General features: G+C 37.6%; 1 protein-coding gene across 6 annotated transcripts in view; it reads left to right on the forward strand.

Moving 5' to 3' along the window:
* Positions 1-19,931, forward strand: part of FAM135B (family with sequence similarity 135 member B) — a 265,525-nt gene that overhangs the window by 111,366 nt on the left and 134,228 nt on the right. For 4 of the 6 annotated variants that reach the window (XM_054059779.1, XM_054059780.1, XM_054059781.1 and 1 more), the window contains one exon: positions 13,605-13,700. In XM_054059779.1, coding sequence (XP_053915754.1) covers positions 13,624-13,700 — 77 coding nt within the window. In that variant the 5' untranslated portion in view covers positions 13,605-13,623. Of the gene's footprint in view, positions 1-13,604; positions 13,701-14,336; positions 14,597-19,931 lie in introns of all 6 variants that reach the window. The other 2 variants (XM_054059782.1, XM_054059783.1) reach the window with 1 other exon arrangement.

Consider the following 19,931-nt stretch of genomic DNA (forward strand, 5'->3'; position numbering starts at 1 on the left):
AGTCACATGATGGGGACTTTTATTTAGATGTTTATGTACCTATTTTTACTTTTAGCGTTATGGTTAACTGCATTCTCTTGACTTCAGTTTCACGTACACCCCACTTTCTTGTTTGTCAACTTAGGAAAAGCCCTCTGCTTGTTTTAATATAGATGCTTGATCTGTGCTTGACAGTCATGTCACATCTTGCTCTAGAAGCAGTAAGTGCCTCTTCTAAGCCGAGTCTTCATTCTTGAGAGGTCTTGAATGTTTCCTGCAAGGTATGTAAATACAGGGAGCTCAAAAATTTAGCAGGGTCTAGATTTGGAACCCAGTCTTCTACAGACAATTCAGTTACAGAAAAAAAACTTTCAATAATCTTTGAGATGACACTTTATTTCAAACTAGTAAGAAGCAAATGATCTAATAAATTCCAGTGTACCATGGGAATCTGAATAGCATTGTCTTTCAAGTTGGCATAAAACTAAAAATGTGGGCTACATCTAATCTTTATTTGCTGAAGATTCTTGCTCCAAATAAAGTGTTTAATTCAAAATACTCTCCCTGTTTCTGCTTGGGCAATTACTTGTACTTGCAAATAACCTCTCTGGTTCTGACTACATATTTTATTCTTAATGAATTCTCGGTCTGAAGTACCTGCAGTTGTTTTGGGTTGTTTTTTAGCTTGTTGTGTGATTGTGCAGCTGCAATGTTGTACAAGATATTTGTGGTGATATATGTTTTCATCGATTTATTCTTGTTCCTGGAATTACATTGTATCAGTGAAACAGGAGCAAAAAAATCAAAATGACACCTTTGATGGCTACAGTTTTGTTTTAATGAGTGTATGGTGTCAGGTGCACAGCTTCATTATTCTGAGATTGTTTCACACAATATAAAAAAGCCTGGAAGGAAAGGTTTTTCTTTCATTTTTTTTTAGGCAGAGCTAGACTTTTTCATCTGTTTATTCTGAAACTTCATGAAAATATCCAGCTGCACCAAGAAGTATCTTCATACAGTATATTTTTGTTGGATGCATATCTAATGTTCTAAAGACATGAGAAAAAGTGGTAGTGAATTTTCTGTCTGTGCTGAAACAACAAAGCAGGACTTTAGGGTGGGAAATTCACGTAGCTGGGACAATTACCCCGTAATTTCCAAATCTGCAGCATTTTGCCTTGGGAATAGTACCTGTGTGATGATTTCCTAGACTCTTTCCCCATGTTATGTCTATTTGAGTATAAATATTTATATAGGAAGCATTGGAGTTTCCATGGAATTACAGTATTTGATATATTCACGGTCTGGTTCTGGCTGCACATTTAAATTTTGTAGTTGCATTACCTAAAGCAGTAAAAATTTAAATAGAGCTCCCAGACAACTAGCTGTAAACCACGGCAAGCTAGTACAAGCAATCATAACTGCTATATTGTAAATAGCCCAGTACCCCAAACACACTTAGTACTGCTAATAAGGCAGTGATCAAGACAGCATTAAAATGTTCCTTAGTTTGTCTAAGTGTTTCTGCAGTATGGCAGAGCTTGGACAAACAATTAAAAAAAAAAAAAACGGATAAAACAGTTACTTATCTTTTATTTTGTTTGTTGGGAATAATAGAATGACTTCAAAATTAGGAAGGACGGTTGAGTGGATCTAAAAGGCAGCAATTAACCATGGTATTTTGAGGATGTGATGTCTGTTCAGCCTTGTCCTCATGAGTTCTCAAGATTTCTGTACCTGTTGGGGTTTCTTCTATTAATGATCACATAAAAGTTCTTTAACCAGTTGCATTCTTTCACCAGCTTTCTTCTGTGACTCAGTTGAGGTGGGATTCTGAGTAAGGACAAACCAAATATGATTTTGCTATATATGTTTCTGTATTGCCTTCATTCTCCCATAACTGTTACTAGAACTGTTGCCCATACTTTTTATATTTTACAACAGTGTTGTTGTTGTAATAAAAAGATTGTCAGGTCCTGGGTGTAATTCCCCTCTTCCTCAGGTTTTGGAGTGATCATGAGGTTAAAACTCAGCTATTTCCAACTTTGCAATGGCACCCTCTGACAGGATTGTCCTGTGCAAAGTCTTGACTATGAAAGACAGGACGTAGAACAGAGCTTAGACACTGACCTAGAACAAAAAGTTAAGCCTTCAGCACTTTGCTTGTAAAATACTCAGTTACTGACATGAGGAAGTTTGTACACAAAAGGCCTTTCCATTCATTGTAGAGATGATGAGTCTTCACAAAAGGCCCCAGTGATCATTTGGATCCAAAATCATGTTCCTTCCATTACTTCATTATTAATCCCACTGGAAAACATGAAGGAGGACAGTGCTTGTGAGATTTCAGGAACGGATTTGTGTTTACCATGGCAGAATGACTGCTCTGGTATCTGGGAAGAGTCAGCCACTTGTGCATTCAAACTCCCATTAGAAAGCAATGCAACCTCAGAAGCTCCACTTGGAAGATAAAGGTTTCTCTGCTGCCTACGCCTCAACAAGCAGTTCTCTTCTGGGTGTAGAGCTGTTAGCAACACAGTTCTGTTTGATTTTGGCAAGAATTATCTCCTGCTCCCATCTGCTTAGACCTTACAGACCGAGGGCTATGTCTAAATGGTGGTCTCTATAACTTCAGGGTATGGGTATCTTGCTTGCTTTAAACCAGCCTGTTTGGGTCCTTGTGCCAGTGTAAATTATGGCAGTAGGTAGTTCACAGGCTGCAAAAGGACTGCAGAAAGGGGGCATTTTCCTGCTTTGTGTCTACCACTGCTACCACTAAACTTATCTGCATCAGAAATGTATAGTTTATTGCTGATTTATATATATCTGTACCATGCTATGGACGTCAAGCCTGCTAACACTTAATGAGCGCTGAGAAAGCAGAACTTCAAGGAAAGTGGAGATGACATGGCAGGATGGTGGTACTAGTGATTCAGTAATTGCCTTTCTATAAAGCTCCCTGTCTGTGTTGCCCACGTTCGTTTGGCTGTAAGTATTTGGGCACAAGCAAAGAGGATTTCAGGGAAATAGCCTCAAGATGGATATCTTTATCTCGTTAGCACGTCCTTCCTCTTCAGACACTGTTTGCACCGCAACTTGAGTAAGTGCATGAAGGACAACACTACAACCAACACTTAGATGCTTTAGAGAATCAGTAAAGTGCAACATGTGATGGGATGCCAGCGCTCCCAGTTCTCCAAAGTGAACTCCAGCTCCCTGTCCAACTGAAACTCAAGAGCTCAACATCCATTCCACAAGCCCTTATGTTTTTTTGAAGAGTCATTAACTCCATGAGATGACTGAGCAGCATGACAGGCTTGTCAGACAAAGCTTGAGGGACAGCTGTTCTGAGGTTGTAAAAAGGGTCAAGGTCTCCTGGAAAAAATGCAGTCCTTCTATGAGGCAAACTTTGTAGCCAAACTGTCCTTCTGGTGATGTTTATCGAGATACTGGACTGAATCTGAGAAGGAAAAGTTTTCCCTGTTATTTTGACAGACTCTGCTAGCCTCATTTCATTCAACAGCTGTACCTCAGGCTCCATGTCTAGCAGTGGCTTACTTGGCCCTTTCAAGCAATGCCAAGACAAAGTCAGGCAAAGGCAAAGTCAGCCTTTTCCTCTGTTTGTAAACCACTTAATTTATCTCCCTCTCTGCAGCAAAACCTGGTGCGGTTATTTATATCAACAAGGCCCCAAACACTTAAAACAAGTCATCATTCTGATTATGGTTCTGCATATTTTATTGCCTATATTTAAATTATGTTGCTCTAAAACAACACCTGTTCCTCCATTACCGTATTCCAGTTTAATAGTTACTGCCTGTCCAAAGAGTCATCATGATGGAAAACAGTCTACAGATTCTTTACTTTCTATAGGGGTCAACAGTCTTTGGGATAAACATTTGTTTCAAAGTTTGCGTGAAATTTATTAAATATTTTGCAGATGTGATTGCTATATTTTCTTTCTGTGAGCCTGAAAGTAAAACATCATGTATTATTTTCTGCATTGTAAATATTCCCTCATCCAGTAGTATCAAGATCCTAGCTCCGCTGATGCTGATCTGATGGTCCCTCTCTGTCAAGTTCTCTCCCCAACATCCTTATCTTCTCCCTGCACAGTCCCTGTCTGTGAATATTTTTGGTGATAATAATCCAACTCACAACTGCCTGTCAAGCTTTCAGTGTTCTAAGCTATTTTTTTATTCAGAATGTGAGAGTATGAGACTGTTTGCTGTGCGGTTCTCTTTTGTCCCACCACTGCAAACACACAATATCAGCTCCTTAGATGCATCAGTAGCTCCACTGATTCCACATGAAACCTTAATACAGTGTTTATTTTGTTAGTAATTTCAGATAATTTTATTAATTGAAATTGGCTATGTTAAGAGTCTTTAATTTGTTCAAAACTTGCCTCAAAACAAGTGATCAAGACACCAGAGAACCTAACTTAATAAACACATTTTCTTGTATTAACAGAGTCTTCTCTTCTTTCCTAGGATCCCTTATCTCCCATATAACACATTTTCCAAAAAGGGGAAGAGATTATTCTAAAAAAAAAGTCAGATTCATTCCCAGAACTTGTCTGTCCTGAGCACTGCAAGAGCTAGAAGTGGTTTTGTAGATGAGTCTCTGGTTGTAAAGTGATGCATATGCAGTAGGTAAGGAGAGAATGGAGACTCCATGCCCAATCTCATCTATGGCATTTCCTGTCTTCTGAGTGCTGAGCACCTCTCAGCCCAGTGACACTTTAAAAGTTTATTCCAGATAAATGTCTATATCTGTATCATAAAAAGCAAAATGTATGGGAAAAAAAGGGAAAATGTGGTATCATTAAGTTTTGAGAATTTGTTTGGGTTTTATTTATCTTCCATAAACAAAAGAGGCAATAATTTCTATGAAGACATACACACTCTGTCTTTCACCCTTTTCATGTCTGAGTCTTCAGATGCATTCAAGATGCTATTTATACGTGCAATTTTCCTCTGAATGATGTTCATCTAACTAGAAGTGGACTTGACTCATATGCCTACAGTCAAGCAAGTTACCTTTAGCTTCCTTGCTAGTCAGAATAGAAGCAGTTGTCAATGGCCACGTGACTCTTGTTCAGTACATTTGGTAGATACCAATTGACTATAGTATGACTCTAAACAACTTATGCATATGAAGGCGTTTCTAGATAGTGAGATGAATCTCATGGGCAAATGCCTGTGTTTTAAAATTTTGCAAACAAGGATAATTAGTGTGATTAGTGTAAATTGTGCTTACTTGAAATGTCCTCAGAACATCTGAAGGAGACTATAACTTGTCCAAGTGAAAGTCTGTAGTGAATTTGATCAGGCAAATTGCAAAACAAGCATTTTAAATCTGACAAGGACAGCTGGGTTTATAGAGGAGTTAGACAGTGCCATGAAATTTTTCATGACCAGAAATGAAAATGCAGTCAGAACAGTGCCAAAAAGATGCGATCCATTAACTTTTCACTGTCTCAGCTGTCAGTAGTTCATTAGCTGTCACTAGTTAGTAGCATCATGTTGACATTCAAGTCTCTATGTTATGTACTTGGTTTCTTTGGTGATAACTCCATTAACATGACTGCACTCAAAACCAGATATTTTCTTTACTCATGCATCAGGCAGCTACGTGGCTCTTACAGAAGGATGCATCTCATCCATCTCCTTGCGTCTGCTTTCCAGCCCTACAGCATGGGATGCTGGAATCTTTCCTGGGTGTATCTCAGTCGACTAGCTGTCTTGTCCAGTTGTGGTCTTTTCAGAAGACAGAACAGCCCTTTAGGTGTTTTTAAAGATTTGATGAGGTCCAATATCCTGATATACTCCCAAGATATACTTAATATGGGACTATGTCCATGTATTTTTGAGAGCAGACATATATCAACTTGAGTAGCAATTAAAACGAGGAAGGAAGGAAGGAAGGAAGGAAGGAAGGAAGGAAGGAAGGAAGGAAGGAAGGAAGGAAGGAAGGAAGGAAGGAAGGAAGGAAGGAAGGAAGGAAGGAAGGAAGGAAGGAAGGAAGGAAGGAAATGTGGGATTTTCTTATGCGTACAGGAAAATAATATGTAGTCTATGTCTTAAAGATCTCTAATTTCCTGCATGAAATAAACTAAAGAGCTCAGACTGAGAGTAATATAGCTCCTTTTATTGGTGACAGGAACACAGTCAAACATGAGGATGATCGGTAATTCTGTATGAGTGTCTCAAATAGGCTTCAAATAACTTGATACTTTTTGATGCATTTTGTGTTTCTAAGGCTGACAATGAGAACATCAGAAAAAAAAGATTCAAGTGAACAGCAGGAATAAGAAAAAAATGCTGAATATTGAAGAAGATAGATTTTGTAGGAGTCTGGAGTTTTAGCTCTCAGTTGTGCATAAAACTTTAAAACTTCTTTTTCTTTTGAAGGTCATAAAGAAGAAATATGATTTGGTTTTGGAATAGGTAGGGAAGGTATGAAGGAGAGGATTATTTATCAGTGGGAAGCTAGTCCATGTGAAAGTTTGCATTATTTCCTTTTTCCTTCTGTTTTACTCTCTCTCCTCTTCTCTCTAAATTTTCCCTGCTGATTCATTTTGTGCACAATACCAACAGCAGGTTGTTATTAACTGGTGTAGGCAGATAGTGATTTGTGCTGAGCTGAACTCAGAACTGGTGTCCTGGCAGGCACGTGCTAACAGAGGACAAATTGAGGTTGCTCTTCATTCTTTTTTTTTTTTTCCAAGAGATCTGACCTAAATTTGCACAGCTGTGTTCACATTTAATCCTGCCTAATAGCTCAAAGTCTTTATATCTCACAAGAGCAGCCTACTGGCACCTGACATTTATCCTGGCCCTCATTCAGTTCCGACCTACAAATCCTCTGGCACAACCTGGCATTTTTTGGTTTTTTTCCTAGTAGATTTATTCTTCCATCTAAATACCCTTGAAAGGCCAGTCTGTGAAGGCTACAATCACAACCACTGCTTCTCAGCTTTATCGGATCTGGTCATCTGTGTAAATTCTTCAATATGGATTGATGTTACAAACAGAATGTGAGAGGAATTGAAGTTGTTGACTTGCTTTCCTAATTGACTTTCTTTGGATCCCTTAGGTACAGTCTATTACACCCGTGATTATATGAACTATACATTTGAAGCTATTGGCATAGACTTGTGGATCTCTACTGTGAGGTGTAAATGGTTTTACTCATAATGCTGATTTTGTTGATGGAGGTTGAATGGGTCCCTCCCTCTAATGAACTAGGTACCATGGTACTTTGTGAATTCCAGTTGTGTTGGCAAAAGACAAATCACGGTGAAGTTTGTAAGTCCAAAAAAAACAATTATATAAAATAAACTAGCTCCTTTATTATTTTCTCCACTCTGAATGCTCTTCATGTTGTGAGTAATTTTTTAAAAGATAATCTATTATTTGTCTCTGCATCTCTAAATCGTAACAGTAGTGGTAGCAATCTATAGACTTTGGGAAAAGGGATTCATGGGATTGCCTTATTTATGAACGTATGTCTAATGCATCTGACAAAATTGTGGATATTGATTTTCCTGAGAATATGAGACAGAAAACATTTTTTTTTTTAATATTGCAAGGTTATTTACAAAGCTTGCATTTAAATTAAGGTAGCTCTTTTGAGTATAAAAAAAGTAGCCTTCAACATTTTGAACTAGACTACATGTTTATGCAGTTGAAAAATTTTAATAGATATTATTGAATAAGACTATGTGGCTTGCATTTGTTTTTATCTGTATCATAAGTCTTTACTTTGGCTTGTATATTGAAGAAAAAAAAATCAAAGGATTACAACAGATTGGAACCCTAAAAACCTTCACAAAATAGCTGCAAGGGATTATCTCTATCTTGTGCTGTGATACTATCTCTTTCTGTAAACTATACTGGGTAATGTTAGGTGATTGTAAAGACTTGAGATCTTACAAAGTAATGCCTAATACTTCCATGACTAAACAGAGCATTTCTCATGGCTAAAGATAACATGATTTCTTGAGAAGACTCAAGACTGAAGTCTCAAACAGTAATATGTACTAAAACAAACAAAAATCACAAACAAGCAATCACTCAAAAGTTGTGGATTTTGTAAGCGTATGTACTTAGGAAACAAACTAATAAGCCTTCTGGCTGAGTTCTAAACTGTAGAAACAGAGAACTGTTTAGGCTGGAAAAAACCTTTAAGATCATAAATTCCAACCATAACTGTATATATGCATCATCTATGCAAATTTTGTTACATATATTATTTTCTTTCCACTTCATTATATGCTGTTGAGTGAGTCCAGATATTGAGATGATATATGTTTTCCACTGAGTGTAGATATTTTGATTTATCAGTCTGTTGAAGTTCTGGTACTCGAATGTGAGAAACCGAATACTAGACAGAGCTTTTTTGTTACTGTTAAAGTTATGGCACAAGGCTAGTCTTGTGGGATCACATACTTAATTGGCTTTCCACGACTCAGGATAAATGCTCTAGGTTGTTGACTGCGTTATAATAAGATGAAAGGTCTAATTCAACACTTCAAATGGACATAAAACCACTTTCAAATCACTTTGCTGAAGTAAAACCAAAATCTTTGGTGGTTTCCCCAGGGCTGACACATGTCTCGGGGAAAAGAAAGTTTTGTAAGAATTCAAGTAAAAAGTTTACGTTCCAGTGATTTTTTAGTCTCAGCAGTGTTGGGAAAAAGAGCAAAACTATTTTAGGAACATATCAGGTACTCTTAATAGAATTCAAAGCCACCTCTATCCTAGGATAGTCCAAAATTATATTACTTATGGAAGATCCTGGTTCTAGGCCCTGTTTTTTTAGCAATTTGTACCATGAAAGGGCAAAATATGAAAAATTGTAAATACTTATTTAATAGTTCTTTTAAATAAGCTTTGTAATCTTTTTGTGTCCTTAGTAGTGTATTTTGATTGATTCTTCTGAAAAGTGTAAAGTAGTTACCTTGTCATAACCCAAAGCATTGGAAGAGAATTACTGGCTTGGTTGATTTTAACAAATTAGATGCATATTTGTTGCATTATACTGCAACAGGTTGCCCAGGGAAGAAGTGGAGGCCCCATCGATGGAAACATTCAAGGTCAGATTGGATGGAGCTCTGCACAACCTGGTCTAGTTAAAGATATTCCTGCTCCTGCAGGGGGGTTGGACTGTAAAGGTCCCTTCCAATCCAAAGCATTCTGTGATTCTATGAGGTACTAACTTTTGAAATAATTGTTTTGTTGAGGACCTATTAGTGACTGCTTTGACTCAAGCAATAGATATATGCTTAGAAAAGGCTATTGAGGTGCAATCACTGCTGTAAGAACTGGGATCTAGTTCAGCTACATGAAGGTGAACACTGGAGTAACTTAGTTAATAAAGGAAAACAACAACAACAAAAAAGAGACTTGGTCTAATGAATGTGTTTTTTCTCCTGATGTTTTAGTCTTGAGGCATATTTGTGTGCATTTATCATCCTCCTTCTACTGTATTCCTTTGTTCCTTACTTACAATTTTATAGTAGATGAAGGTATTTGTGGAGAGAGGAATAAAGTTTTATCTCACTGTGACTTAATTCTACATGTTTAACCAAGGATTTCCTAACAAATAAATAAATAAATAAACAGATAAAAATGTCCAGGTAGCAACAAACACCAAATTTTGAAAATAATCACAAAAAAATAGAAGATGCATTAAGAGCAATAAGGACAGTGGTACTGTCCTGGAGATAGTATGTGCTCTGTTTCTTAAGCGGCAGCTTTATTCTTCTAACTGAACATTTCTAGGTTTATGAGTCATTGCCCTTTATCACATGGGGGTTTTTTGTTCTTTTGTCCTTGGTGTTTCTTTCTCTTTCTGACTTCTCTGACAGAGATGGTAGAGAATAGTGAAAGCACTAAATAAATGCCTGGGTTTTTTTTCACTCAAATTTAATTACATAAATGCTAGGAAGTTCATAGGTTGACAGAGTATGCAGTGTTCCTTCCTTATTTCCACCTAGCTCTGTCCCCATCTCACCTTCCTCTACTCCCTTTGGTTGGGTTGGTGCCGATTGCTATCTCAGCAGGCAATTGTCAAAGTCATTTTTAGCTTCAAGGTGTTTAACAGTTGTGTGTGTGTGTGGTATGTATCCAAATAATCACCTACTGTCAGAGGATTCACTCGGTTGACTGTATCTCTAAAATATTATTAACACAAATACTCCGAGTCAAAAATATTGCAGAGAGCAATGAAGGATAAAAATACAGTTTGGCTCGTATTGCATGTTGACCAATCCCAATCCAGAAGGTATGTCCACTGACAACAATGAAGATATGGGGAGTAAAATCAGTAAAATCGGCCTCCAATCTTTAAACATAGATTTTCACAGGGTTTTATTTGTATAAAACATTCTGATTTTCAGTTAGTGTCTCCGTGCTATAAGGAAAATGACAGTTGAAAGGGATTGCTGCATCAGTGCCTGTAGGACAGCAGAGCACAACCAGTGATGATGGCAGCACCTTAAAAGGCACTACAGTGCTTTAGAAGTGATGACAATGAATTCAGACAAAGCTTTTACAGAAATATATAGCCAAACCACTTCCTATATTGTTGTAGTAGCTTCCCATAGATATTTTCTAGCGTTGTCTTCTTCAGGAAATGCAAAGGGTTGCCTTAAAATGGACATTTAAGAAAAAACAAGGTATTAATTTGTTCCAAATAATCACATGTATATTTTTATAAGAACTGCTTGTTAGATAAATTGATGATACCTCAGCACTGGCAACATTCCCTATTGTGTTTACAGTGCTAGTGTAAAGTCATCTTTCACTTCTTATTATTTTTACTGACTATTCCTCTATTTATAGCCCAAGGTTGTCCCACAGAGCGATCAATTAGTAAGGGTAGGTCTGAAGTCCTTTACAAGACCTGGATTTTGAAGTGTTGTGATCAGATTCCTTTAAAGAGGCACGTGGTACAGCATTGAAAACTTAATGCATCATTTTAAGCAATTTTGTTTTCTTGTTCCAAGAGTGCCTATAGCTGTTCTGTCATAGAATCATCGAATGGTTTGGGTTGGAAGAGACCTTAAAGATCATTTAGTTCCACCCCCGTGCCATGGGCAGGAACACTTCCCACTAGACCAAGTTGCTCAAAGCCTCATCCATCCTGTCCTTGAACACTTCCCAGGAGGGGGCAGCCACCACTTCTCTGAGCAGCCTGTTCCAGTGCCTCACCACCCTCACAGTGAAAAAATGTCTTCCTAATATCTAATTAAATTTACCCTCTTTCAGCTTAAAAATGTTTATTTTGTCAAATTTCATGGCTTCATCCATTGAAGAATGACTGGTGTGCCAGTGAGGTGGATGGAAGTCCAGCCTGGTGCAGCAGCTATTTACTCTTTTATTCTGGTGATCAGTGAGAGAAATAAACTTACAAAACCATTTTGGGTTATTTTTTTTTATTGGCAGCATAATTCTATATTCATTTTGAAAGGTACAAATCATGCAAAATAAATGTAAATACAGCGGAGATCTGTGTATGCATTTCCATGTATTTAATTTTTCATTCACCCTTGCTATCCTTAGATACATGTCATTCTTTCTGTCTTTGATAATATTGCTGCTGGTCTGAACTGGCTGGACACCCACTCACACCTCTCCTTTTTAAACTGCTGTCTTCAAAAGCATGACATTTCCTTTGATCCCGAACTTTTGGTTTAGGGAAATATGCCTCAGCAGCACACGTAGATTTATCCAGAGGCAATTCTGCCAATTAGCACTCTCGTCAAGGCTAAGTATCTTGTTAGAGTACTTCTTCGTGGTATTGTGTGGTTTTCTCTTGGCTTCCCACAGTTTGCTTTGCTGTTGAACACTCAGAGAAGACTATTACAAACAGAACTGGTTGCATATGTGATATACATACCTTATAAACAGTATACAGCTCCTCAGGCTGCGAAGAAAGGCATAAGGGGAATGGATTAGTCTCATTCTTGTTGAGATGGGGAAAGAAAGAAAAGAATAGTACTTTGTCAAGTAATGGCATTTGAATTTACTTTCACTGCTCCTAAATTATGGCCTGACATGAGCCAATGCAGAGTTCCTTACCTTGGAGGTATAACAGATGAGTAGTAGCAATTGTCCTTTTTATTCTTTTGCTCAGTTATAGGCATATGTTACATATATTGTACACATCTTATGTCCCGTTCTTGTCATTCTAGAGTCAACATATGCAATGTTTCTTTTTGAGGACAGTGAATGAAAAGTCAACAACCTTTCAACTCTGAAATCAGGTCTTTTTGAAAAATGGTAGTGCTTGATAGGATAGCTAGAAAGAAAACATAGTTTAAAATACTTTATGTAATAAGCCAGTTAGTTGGAAAATTACTTATCAGGAGTAAGCATTGAGACTTATCAGAAAGCTAGAGCTTAATTCTTATCTGAGGACTTCCTGTATCAAACTCCTCTTCATTCTTGCTTCATCAGACAAAGTGGTCAAATCTTTGATTGCCATAGAAATTACTGGTTGGCATATATGTAGAAATTTTTCATTTTCTCTGCAGTCTGAGCTAGATAAAGCCCCTTGAAGCCACATATGTCTCAGATAAGGAAATTATTAATAATCCTGACATAGGTCTTCCTCACAGATTGTATTTGCTGCTGTTAAACAGATACCAAAATAATGTTTACATATGTGTTAATTAAACAAATCTGATCTATATTCTCAGTTATGCTATAGAAAGTTTCCAGACAGCTTATAGATTGCCAGAAGAAGGCTCACAGGGAGGAAAGGAGGAAAGGGTAAAAAGAAAATTCAAAATCTATCCAAAAGCTGTAAAAGCCCTTGGTTTGCTCCTGCTGCAATTATGGAATTTGTAAGGGTTTACACATATTAAATAGGGCTTATTTGGAAACTTACTTTTACAAAGCTTTCTTGAGTAAGGTATGACCTCCTCAGGTTCCATTCAACCTGAATTATTCTATGATTCAATGAACATGTAAGATATTATCTGTAAACGGTTGTAGTGTTTTGAAAGCTTCTGTTGTGGCCTTTGATTGCCAGCACTTTTCTTAGAAGAATCTCTTCCATTCATTAATCTATAAATTATTCATATTCCCTCAGAAGCCTCCCTTCCGGGACTTTAGTTAAGATATGGGGGCAGTCAAAAGCACAAAAATTCCAAATTCTTGTCTCATCTCTCTAGGGGTTTTTGTCTTTTTTGGCCTGTTACAGAAATAAACTGTGCTGACTCTGGATATTTGCCATTTGGTAAAAGGGGAAGAAAAGAATCACTTTCCCATACAAGAGTAACAAGACTGTTAATTAAAATTTGCTTTGAGATTCCTGCACAAAATATGCTATTTACTTTTTGCTTCTTATATTTTCCATAATATTACCATTCTGTCCTTGGGCTTAATTAGACATTTTACCTGCCTTAATTACTGCTTTGATCTAGCTTTTAGTTAGTCTTCCTGAAGATGGAGCCCAATGATGTTATTGGAAACATTCCAGTAGATTTCAGTTTATTTCAAGTTTTGCATGAACTCTAATATGCTGAATAAAATATAATAATCCATTAATGGATTTTTTAAGCAAAGTGCTTCAAATGTTTATAATGCCTGTATATATATGTTGTTTAGGTGATGACCTGAAAAAATCATGTCTGAGGTCCAGGGAACTGTCGAGTTTTCTGTGGAGCTACACAAATTCCATAATGTGGACCTCTTCCAGGGAGGGTGAGTTGATGTTTCCATTAATTTGCAGCTGATGACAGAGAAGTATTTTACAAAAAAAATAAAAAGAGTTAAACTCCAGAACAGTTATTTTCTGCCAAATGCAGTTATATTTCATGCAATCTCTCGGGCAGGGAAGGAAGTTATTGGGATTACATTGCTGTCAAGGAAGATCAATGTACATTACTTTCACTATGAAGTCAGACTGACTGACTTGTTTTTTGTAATACAATGTAATACTCTGAATTATTTTAAGCATCTGCTCAGACGTAAGTGCAATAGCGGCTTTAAATTATTCTGGGCTGATTTTGAGCCTCCGTGTTAAATGATAGCTGTGTTGAACTATAAAGAAAATATTTAGGTTCACAAATTTAATGACTGTATTCTTGTAATGAAATTTAGCTGAATCCCACCATTGCAGAAGGGGAAATGAATATTCATGTTTGCCTAGAGCTCTGGTTCTGGTGGTCACATTAATTTTTCATGTCCCTGTAATTTAGAAGAACAAGTACATTTTCTGATCTCCTTAAATTTTTGCACCCTTTTTCTTAAGAGTTTTTATAACAACCCAGTGGATGAGAAATGGAGAAGCCTAACCAAGTGTGAATTGTTACTCTGTTTGCATATTGGACCCCACAGGCGTTTGTCAGTGAAGAAAAGACAAGACACATGTGAAGAAACACATTTTGAGGAGACCTGGAAATCCAGATAGGTCAAAAAAATATACTCCATGGACAGCAGTGGGTGTAGTGGAATATTATTATCTTTCATCTATGAGGACTGATGCATACAGAACACTGGATACTCTTTTAAGACTTAGCTTGGCACAGGGATGGTTCCCAGATGATTTGTCCGTCTTGAGCATTATTTCCCACAAGAAAACCATGGCGGTATTTCAGGTATTGGGATGGATTAAGTAGACCTGTTTCTATCCATATACAGGCCGTTAATTACTTTTTTTTTTTACTGTGATAAACTATGTGGAAAAGATGCTGTGAACTTGAATGAAGGAAACATGGCTATTTTGTTTTAATAACATCTGTCGTTCTGTTCATATCTCCATGCAAATATCTACCAACTTTATGTTAGAAAACCTTCTGCCTATACCGAACACTTGTTTTACATAGAAAAAAAAATCCTCTGTGCTTAAGGTGTTTAGTTAACCTAAGTTATAAAAGAAGTCTCATGTGTTTTCTGATCCTTATGACCTTAGAAGTCAGTCCTAGCTACAGATATTTTTCTTGTCTTCTCATGATCAATGTAATGTATTTGATCTTCCTCATATTTAAAAATCCACACCCATACGTGAGTTCAGTGATATTTTTGGACTTAGACAGTCGGATGTTCAGAGGTTAACGAGGAATCTTCCCACTTCTCATGTTACTGTGTGACAAGCTGCCAGTGTTTTGTCATATTGGTCTACTTTTGTATTCAATAATTTCTGTAAAATGCTTTCTGTGTCTTTGACAGTCAGATCAAGTCTCTAGTGTGGCACTAAGACAGATAATATATTCTGCTGTCACACTAATGAATTCCTAATTACCCTTGCTTTTTTCCCCACTGGTGCTTACCTTGCTTTACTGATTAATATTCCAAACACGTTATTATAGGTTGTACAGCGTTAATTTGTTTACAGTAATTTTTTTTCTACTTATCCTTCACAGATTACATTTACTTTCCTTATATAGTTTTAATAACATAGTTTTCCAACAAAACCCTTTATTCTATCTCATATTTTGCAATCAGTGTCCGCTGTCTGGCTTCGTCTGCTCAGCAGCCCATATGACTGTAGCATGAGTGTTTGAAGAAAAGGAGTAGATGAGCTTGCAAATTTCATTTTAACTTGGGCACACCTTTTATTTTTTTCAACTATTGTCATTGTTAGCTTTCACTGCAGACATCAGTATTATCTTGGATTGAAAAACAGTCTTCTTGGATTAGAGGATGGCAGAAGTAAAAATAATGGGAATTTTCTATTTACCTAGTGTTTTCCTTCTTTGAGTGCCTTGCAAATTGAGTCACGGTCATTCTGTCCTACTGAAGGCCAGAAAGGTGATTTATGAAAGGTTGTCCATCAGGATAACAGTGGAGATTAAGTGAATCTTAATTTCTGTGGGAACCCAGCATTATGTGTTTTTTAACACATCATAGAAAGAAAGGACAACAATGAAAAGAATTTATAATAATTTATGTTGCCCACCTTTCCTCTTAATACTTCAGTACAACCCCCCCCCCCCCCCCAAGACCATAATCAAGAACTTGACTATGTGCCTCCACAAATGCATAGCAGTCTTGCTACTGCATGCCTAATTGACACAAGGTTGAGATTTCTTAGCTGGAACTATTTAGCAGTGCAGAAAGGCAGTCAGTCTTCTAAAACACTTAGTCTAGCTGTCCTTCTAAAGATTGTGCCTTTGGGGAGAGCAAGGCTGGGCCAACAGCGAGCCTTTTGGAGAAGAGTACTCCATTTGAATAAAGGAATGAATAAATCAACAAGATTTAGCAAGGGAACTGAAAGATCGGCCCTTCTAGAGCTGTTAGGTGATGTTTAATAATCAAACTTGATTAAGGACATGATCTGCTGGCTGTAAGCCACATAGTCAAAGTACTTTAAAATGCTAGGACTCCAGTAATGGTCTTGTTCCGTTTTTGATTGTACCGGAAGATAGTTTGAATTCTATATGCACACATAGCTAGTCACCACCTTTGCCTCCCAATGAAAAATGGAAACTCCTTAAACTATCTAAACTACACTTTGTGATAGTTGAATCATGTTTCTTACCTATATGAATGTTTAATATTGAAAAGAGACTCTGAAATAAAAGTAATCAGGTTTGGTTTTGTAAATTTTTGTTATGGACATGTGTTTTTTTGACATATATAACAGGAACAAACATCAGTAAATGATGTGTTGGAAGTAGTTTACTTTGGTCAGTTAGTACTAAATTTATCTTCTTCTGAAGCACAAACCTAACAGTGCTAGTATTTATAGAATCAAAGATTAAATGCTGTAGGTGTTGTTATAGGGGAAGAAAGAACCTTTTCTTTGGCCAAACCAAAGGACTGCAATGTTGTTTGATGCCAGAGTTCTAAAGACTAAGTAATGCAATTTCTGGAAGAAAAATAATTTTTAAGTTTTCTGCCCTTAATTCTCTCCATCATGTGCTGCTTAATAACTGGTGACAGATATTTTCTTTAGTGAAATTAGCTAACTGATTCTGGTTTTCCCTAATAGAGTAGGAAATAAAATTATCCCTGACTGCCAGAGTTCAATTAATTGATTTCTCTGGTTCTGTCAGAAGCAATTCTTCTGCACCTTTTTTTTTTTGTAAGGCTTTTCAAAACCTATTTGACACAAAAACAACAAACCTACAACTACAGCATTCCTAGACTAAGTAACTTTTGGAGTCTGTGAGGCAACAGAGGGAACAAAAAAAGTGAAAAATTGCCTTATGTTGATATTCTGACTATGATGTATTATAAAACACAGGAAAATGTAAGCCATTAATTACCAATCACAGGGCTTATCAGTCTTTTCACTGCTTAAATGCCAGGCTGCAATTTCTAAATGCTTACGCTTACACTAGTGGTTTGTGGTTAACAGGTGCTGTAGACTGAGTGGAAAAATGAAGTCAAGTTTCTTCTAAAATGAATGCACATTGCCCTGGGGAGAAGTTCACTGTCTTAGAATTTCTGAAACCATACAGGCATCAGACCAAATATCAGTAGCATTCAAAGCAGCTGATCGCATCATATTCTGCCTTAACAGACAAAGCTTTTATGTGATAAACCACTCCTGTTGCTTACTAGGTGGACAACAGTGCTTCAGTGTACTTAGTCATTAAATCATCCCCCTCACACATACCTTTTCTCAGCAAACTAGGACTTGGCAATCAATCAGCGACTTTCTTGTCAAGATGAATACCCAGAGAATGCACATCATTCAAAGATTCAGCTCTTATTTCCCAGAGTCTTTGAAGTACAGTGTCAGGATTTGAAACAAACAAAAAATTTAGAAGTCTAAGAGAGAGGCAAATCTTTCTACTTCATTCATAATTATATGCATTTCTTCTTCTCATCTCATCTCATCTCATCTCATCATGTAATGAAATACAAATCACTTTTGGACTGTAAGTCTATGTAATTTAGTAAATACTCAGTTAATTTATGATGCATGGATTCTCTTTAATATGAATAAAGTAAAACAAAAACAGACAAAGGAAAAAGAAGAGGGCTAACAGGCATGATGAAGGAATACATTTCTGGAATAATGAGAGCTGTCCCTTGGAACAGATGTATTGACAGAACCGACTTATTTCTTGGAATGAAGGCATTATTTCTGTGAGCATTGAACAGAATTCCACCTCAAGGCAGTATCAAATACCTTCCAAAAAAAACCAAAAAAAAAGAAAGAAAGCAAGGAGCAAGAAGGCTGAACACAGTACTGCAAGTGGGGTCTCATGAGAGCAGAGTGGAGGAGGAGAATCATCTTCAATCTGTTGGTCACGCTTCTTTTAATGCAAGCCGGTATACAGATGACTTTCAGGGTGGCAAGTGGACATTGCCAGCTCATGTTGAGCTTCTCATCCACCAGCACCCGTACACCCTTCTCTTAAGGGCTGCTCTCAATCCATTCCCCACCCAGCCTGTATTTGTGCTTGGGAAGGCCCCAACTCAGGTGCAGGACATGACACCTGGCCTTGTTGAGCTTCATGAGGTTCACACATACCTATATATAAAGCCTTCTGGATGGCATCCCTTCCTTCCAGTGTCTTAACTGCACCGCACAGCTTGGCATCATCGTCAGACTCGCTGAAGGTGCTCTCAGTCCCACTGTCCAATGATGTTAAATAACACAAGACCCAATGCCGACCCCTGAAGAATGCCAGTTGTCACTGGTCTCTCTTCAATATTGAACCGTTGACCACAACTCTTTGAGTGTGACCATCCAGCAAATTCCTTATCCACCAAGAGGTCCATCTGTCAAATCTATGTCTCTCCAATTTACAGACAAGGATATCACACAGGACAGTGTCAAATGCTTTGCCTGAGTCCAGGCAGAGGTCAGTTGTTTTTCCCTTACCCTCCAATGCTGTAACCTCATTGTAGAAGGCCACCAAGTTTGTCAGGCATCATTTGCCCTTAATGAAACCACGTTGGTTGTCACTGATCACTGCCTTATTGTCCATGTGCTTCAGCAGAGTTTCCCTGGAAATTCCATGCTTCACGGATCTGCTCCATGCTCTTGCCAGGAACAGAGGTGAGACTGACCAGCCTATAGTTCCCTGGATCTTCCTTTTTTTTGCTTTTTAAAAAATGGGAATCTTGTTTCCCTTTTTCTAGTCAGTGGGAATGTCGCCATACTGCCATGACTTCTCAAATAAGACGGACAGTAGTTTAGCAACTTCATCTACCAGTTCTCTCAGGATCTGCAGATGCATCTCATCAGGTCCCATGGACTTGCGAAACATCAGGTTCCTGAGATGGTCTTGTACCTGATCTTATCCAATAGTGGGTGGTTCTTCATTCTCTCAGTCCCTGCTTTTGCTTTCTGCGACTTGGGTGGTGTAGCTTGAGCCCTTGTCAGTGAAGACTGAGGCAAACACGTTGTTGAGAACCTCAGCCTTTTCCATATCCAGGTAACCAGGTCTCCCATTTCCTTTAAGAGAGGACCCACATTTTTCCTAGTCTTCCTTTTATCACTGAAATATCTGTAGAAGGACTACTGATGGCTATTCAGATATTAGCAATGAGTATGATGTAAGAATCTCATACTAAGTGGAATTGAAAAGAAAAATCTTTTCAGGTGGTATGTTTATGTACATGTTTGTAACTAGAGAAAGTTATAAAATTTTGGATGTTTAGGCAAAGCCAACTCACTGTTCTTCTGGTCTTAGTTTTCAAGACTGCTAAGCACTCAGGAAATTAATTAAAACCATGTAGTATTTTATGTTAATAAGGCTTCTGTAGCCTTCTTCAAACCCACTGATATTAATGGGAGTCTCTCTGTTGGCTTGTTGGATTGTGTCTTTGCTGGTTTAGATGCTGGCAGGTAATGTATCTCTCTAATTCATGCCTCCAAAGCAGCTTTTATTTTGTATCTAATATTAAGCAAGGACATTTCTGGTAAGATTTCTGGGTGGTTTTGCAGCTGAGCCTTTGGCAATATCTATGCTTTCAACGCAGGTCATACACTTTTATTTTTTTAAAACTGCTTTTCCTGGAGTCAGGCAA

The sequence above is a fragment of the Cuculus canorus genome, chromosome 2, assembly GCF_017976375.1.
Source record: "Cuculus canorus isolate bCucCan1 chromosome 2, bCucCan1.pri, whole genome shotgun sequence".
Classification (NCBI taxonomy): Eukaryota; Metazoa; Chordata; class Aves; order Cuculiformes; family Cuculidae; genus Cuculus; species Cuculus canorus.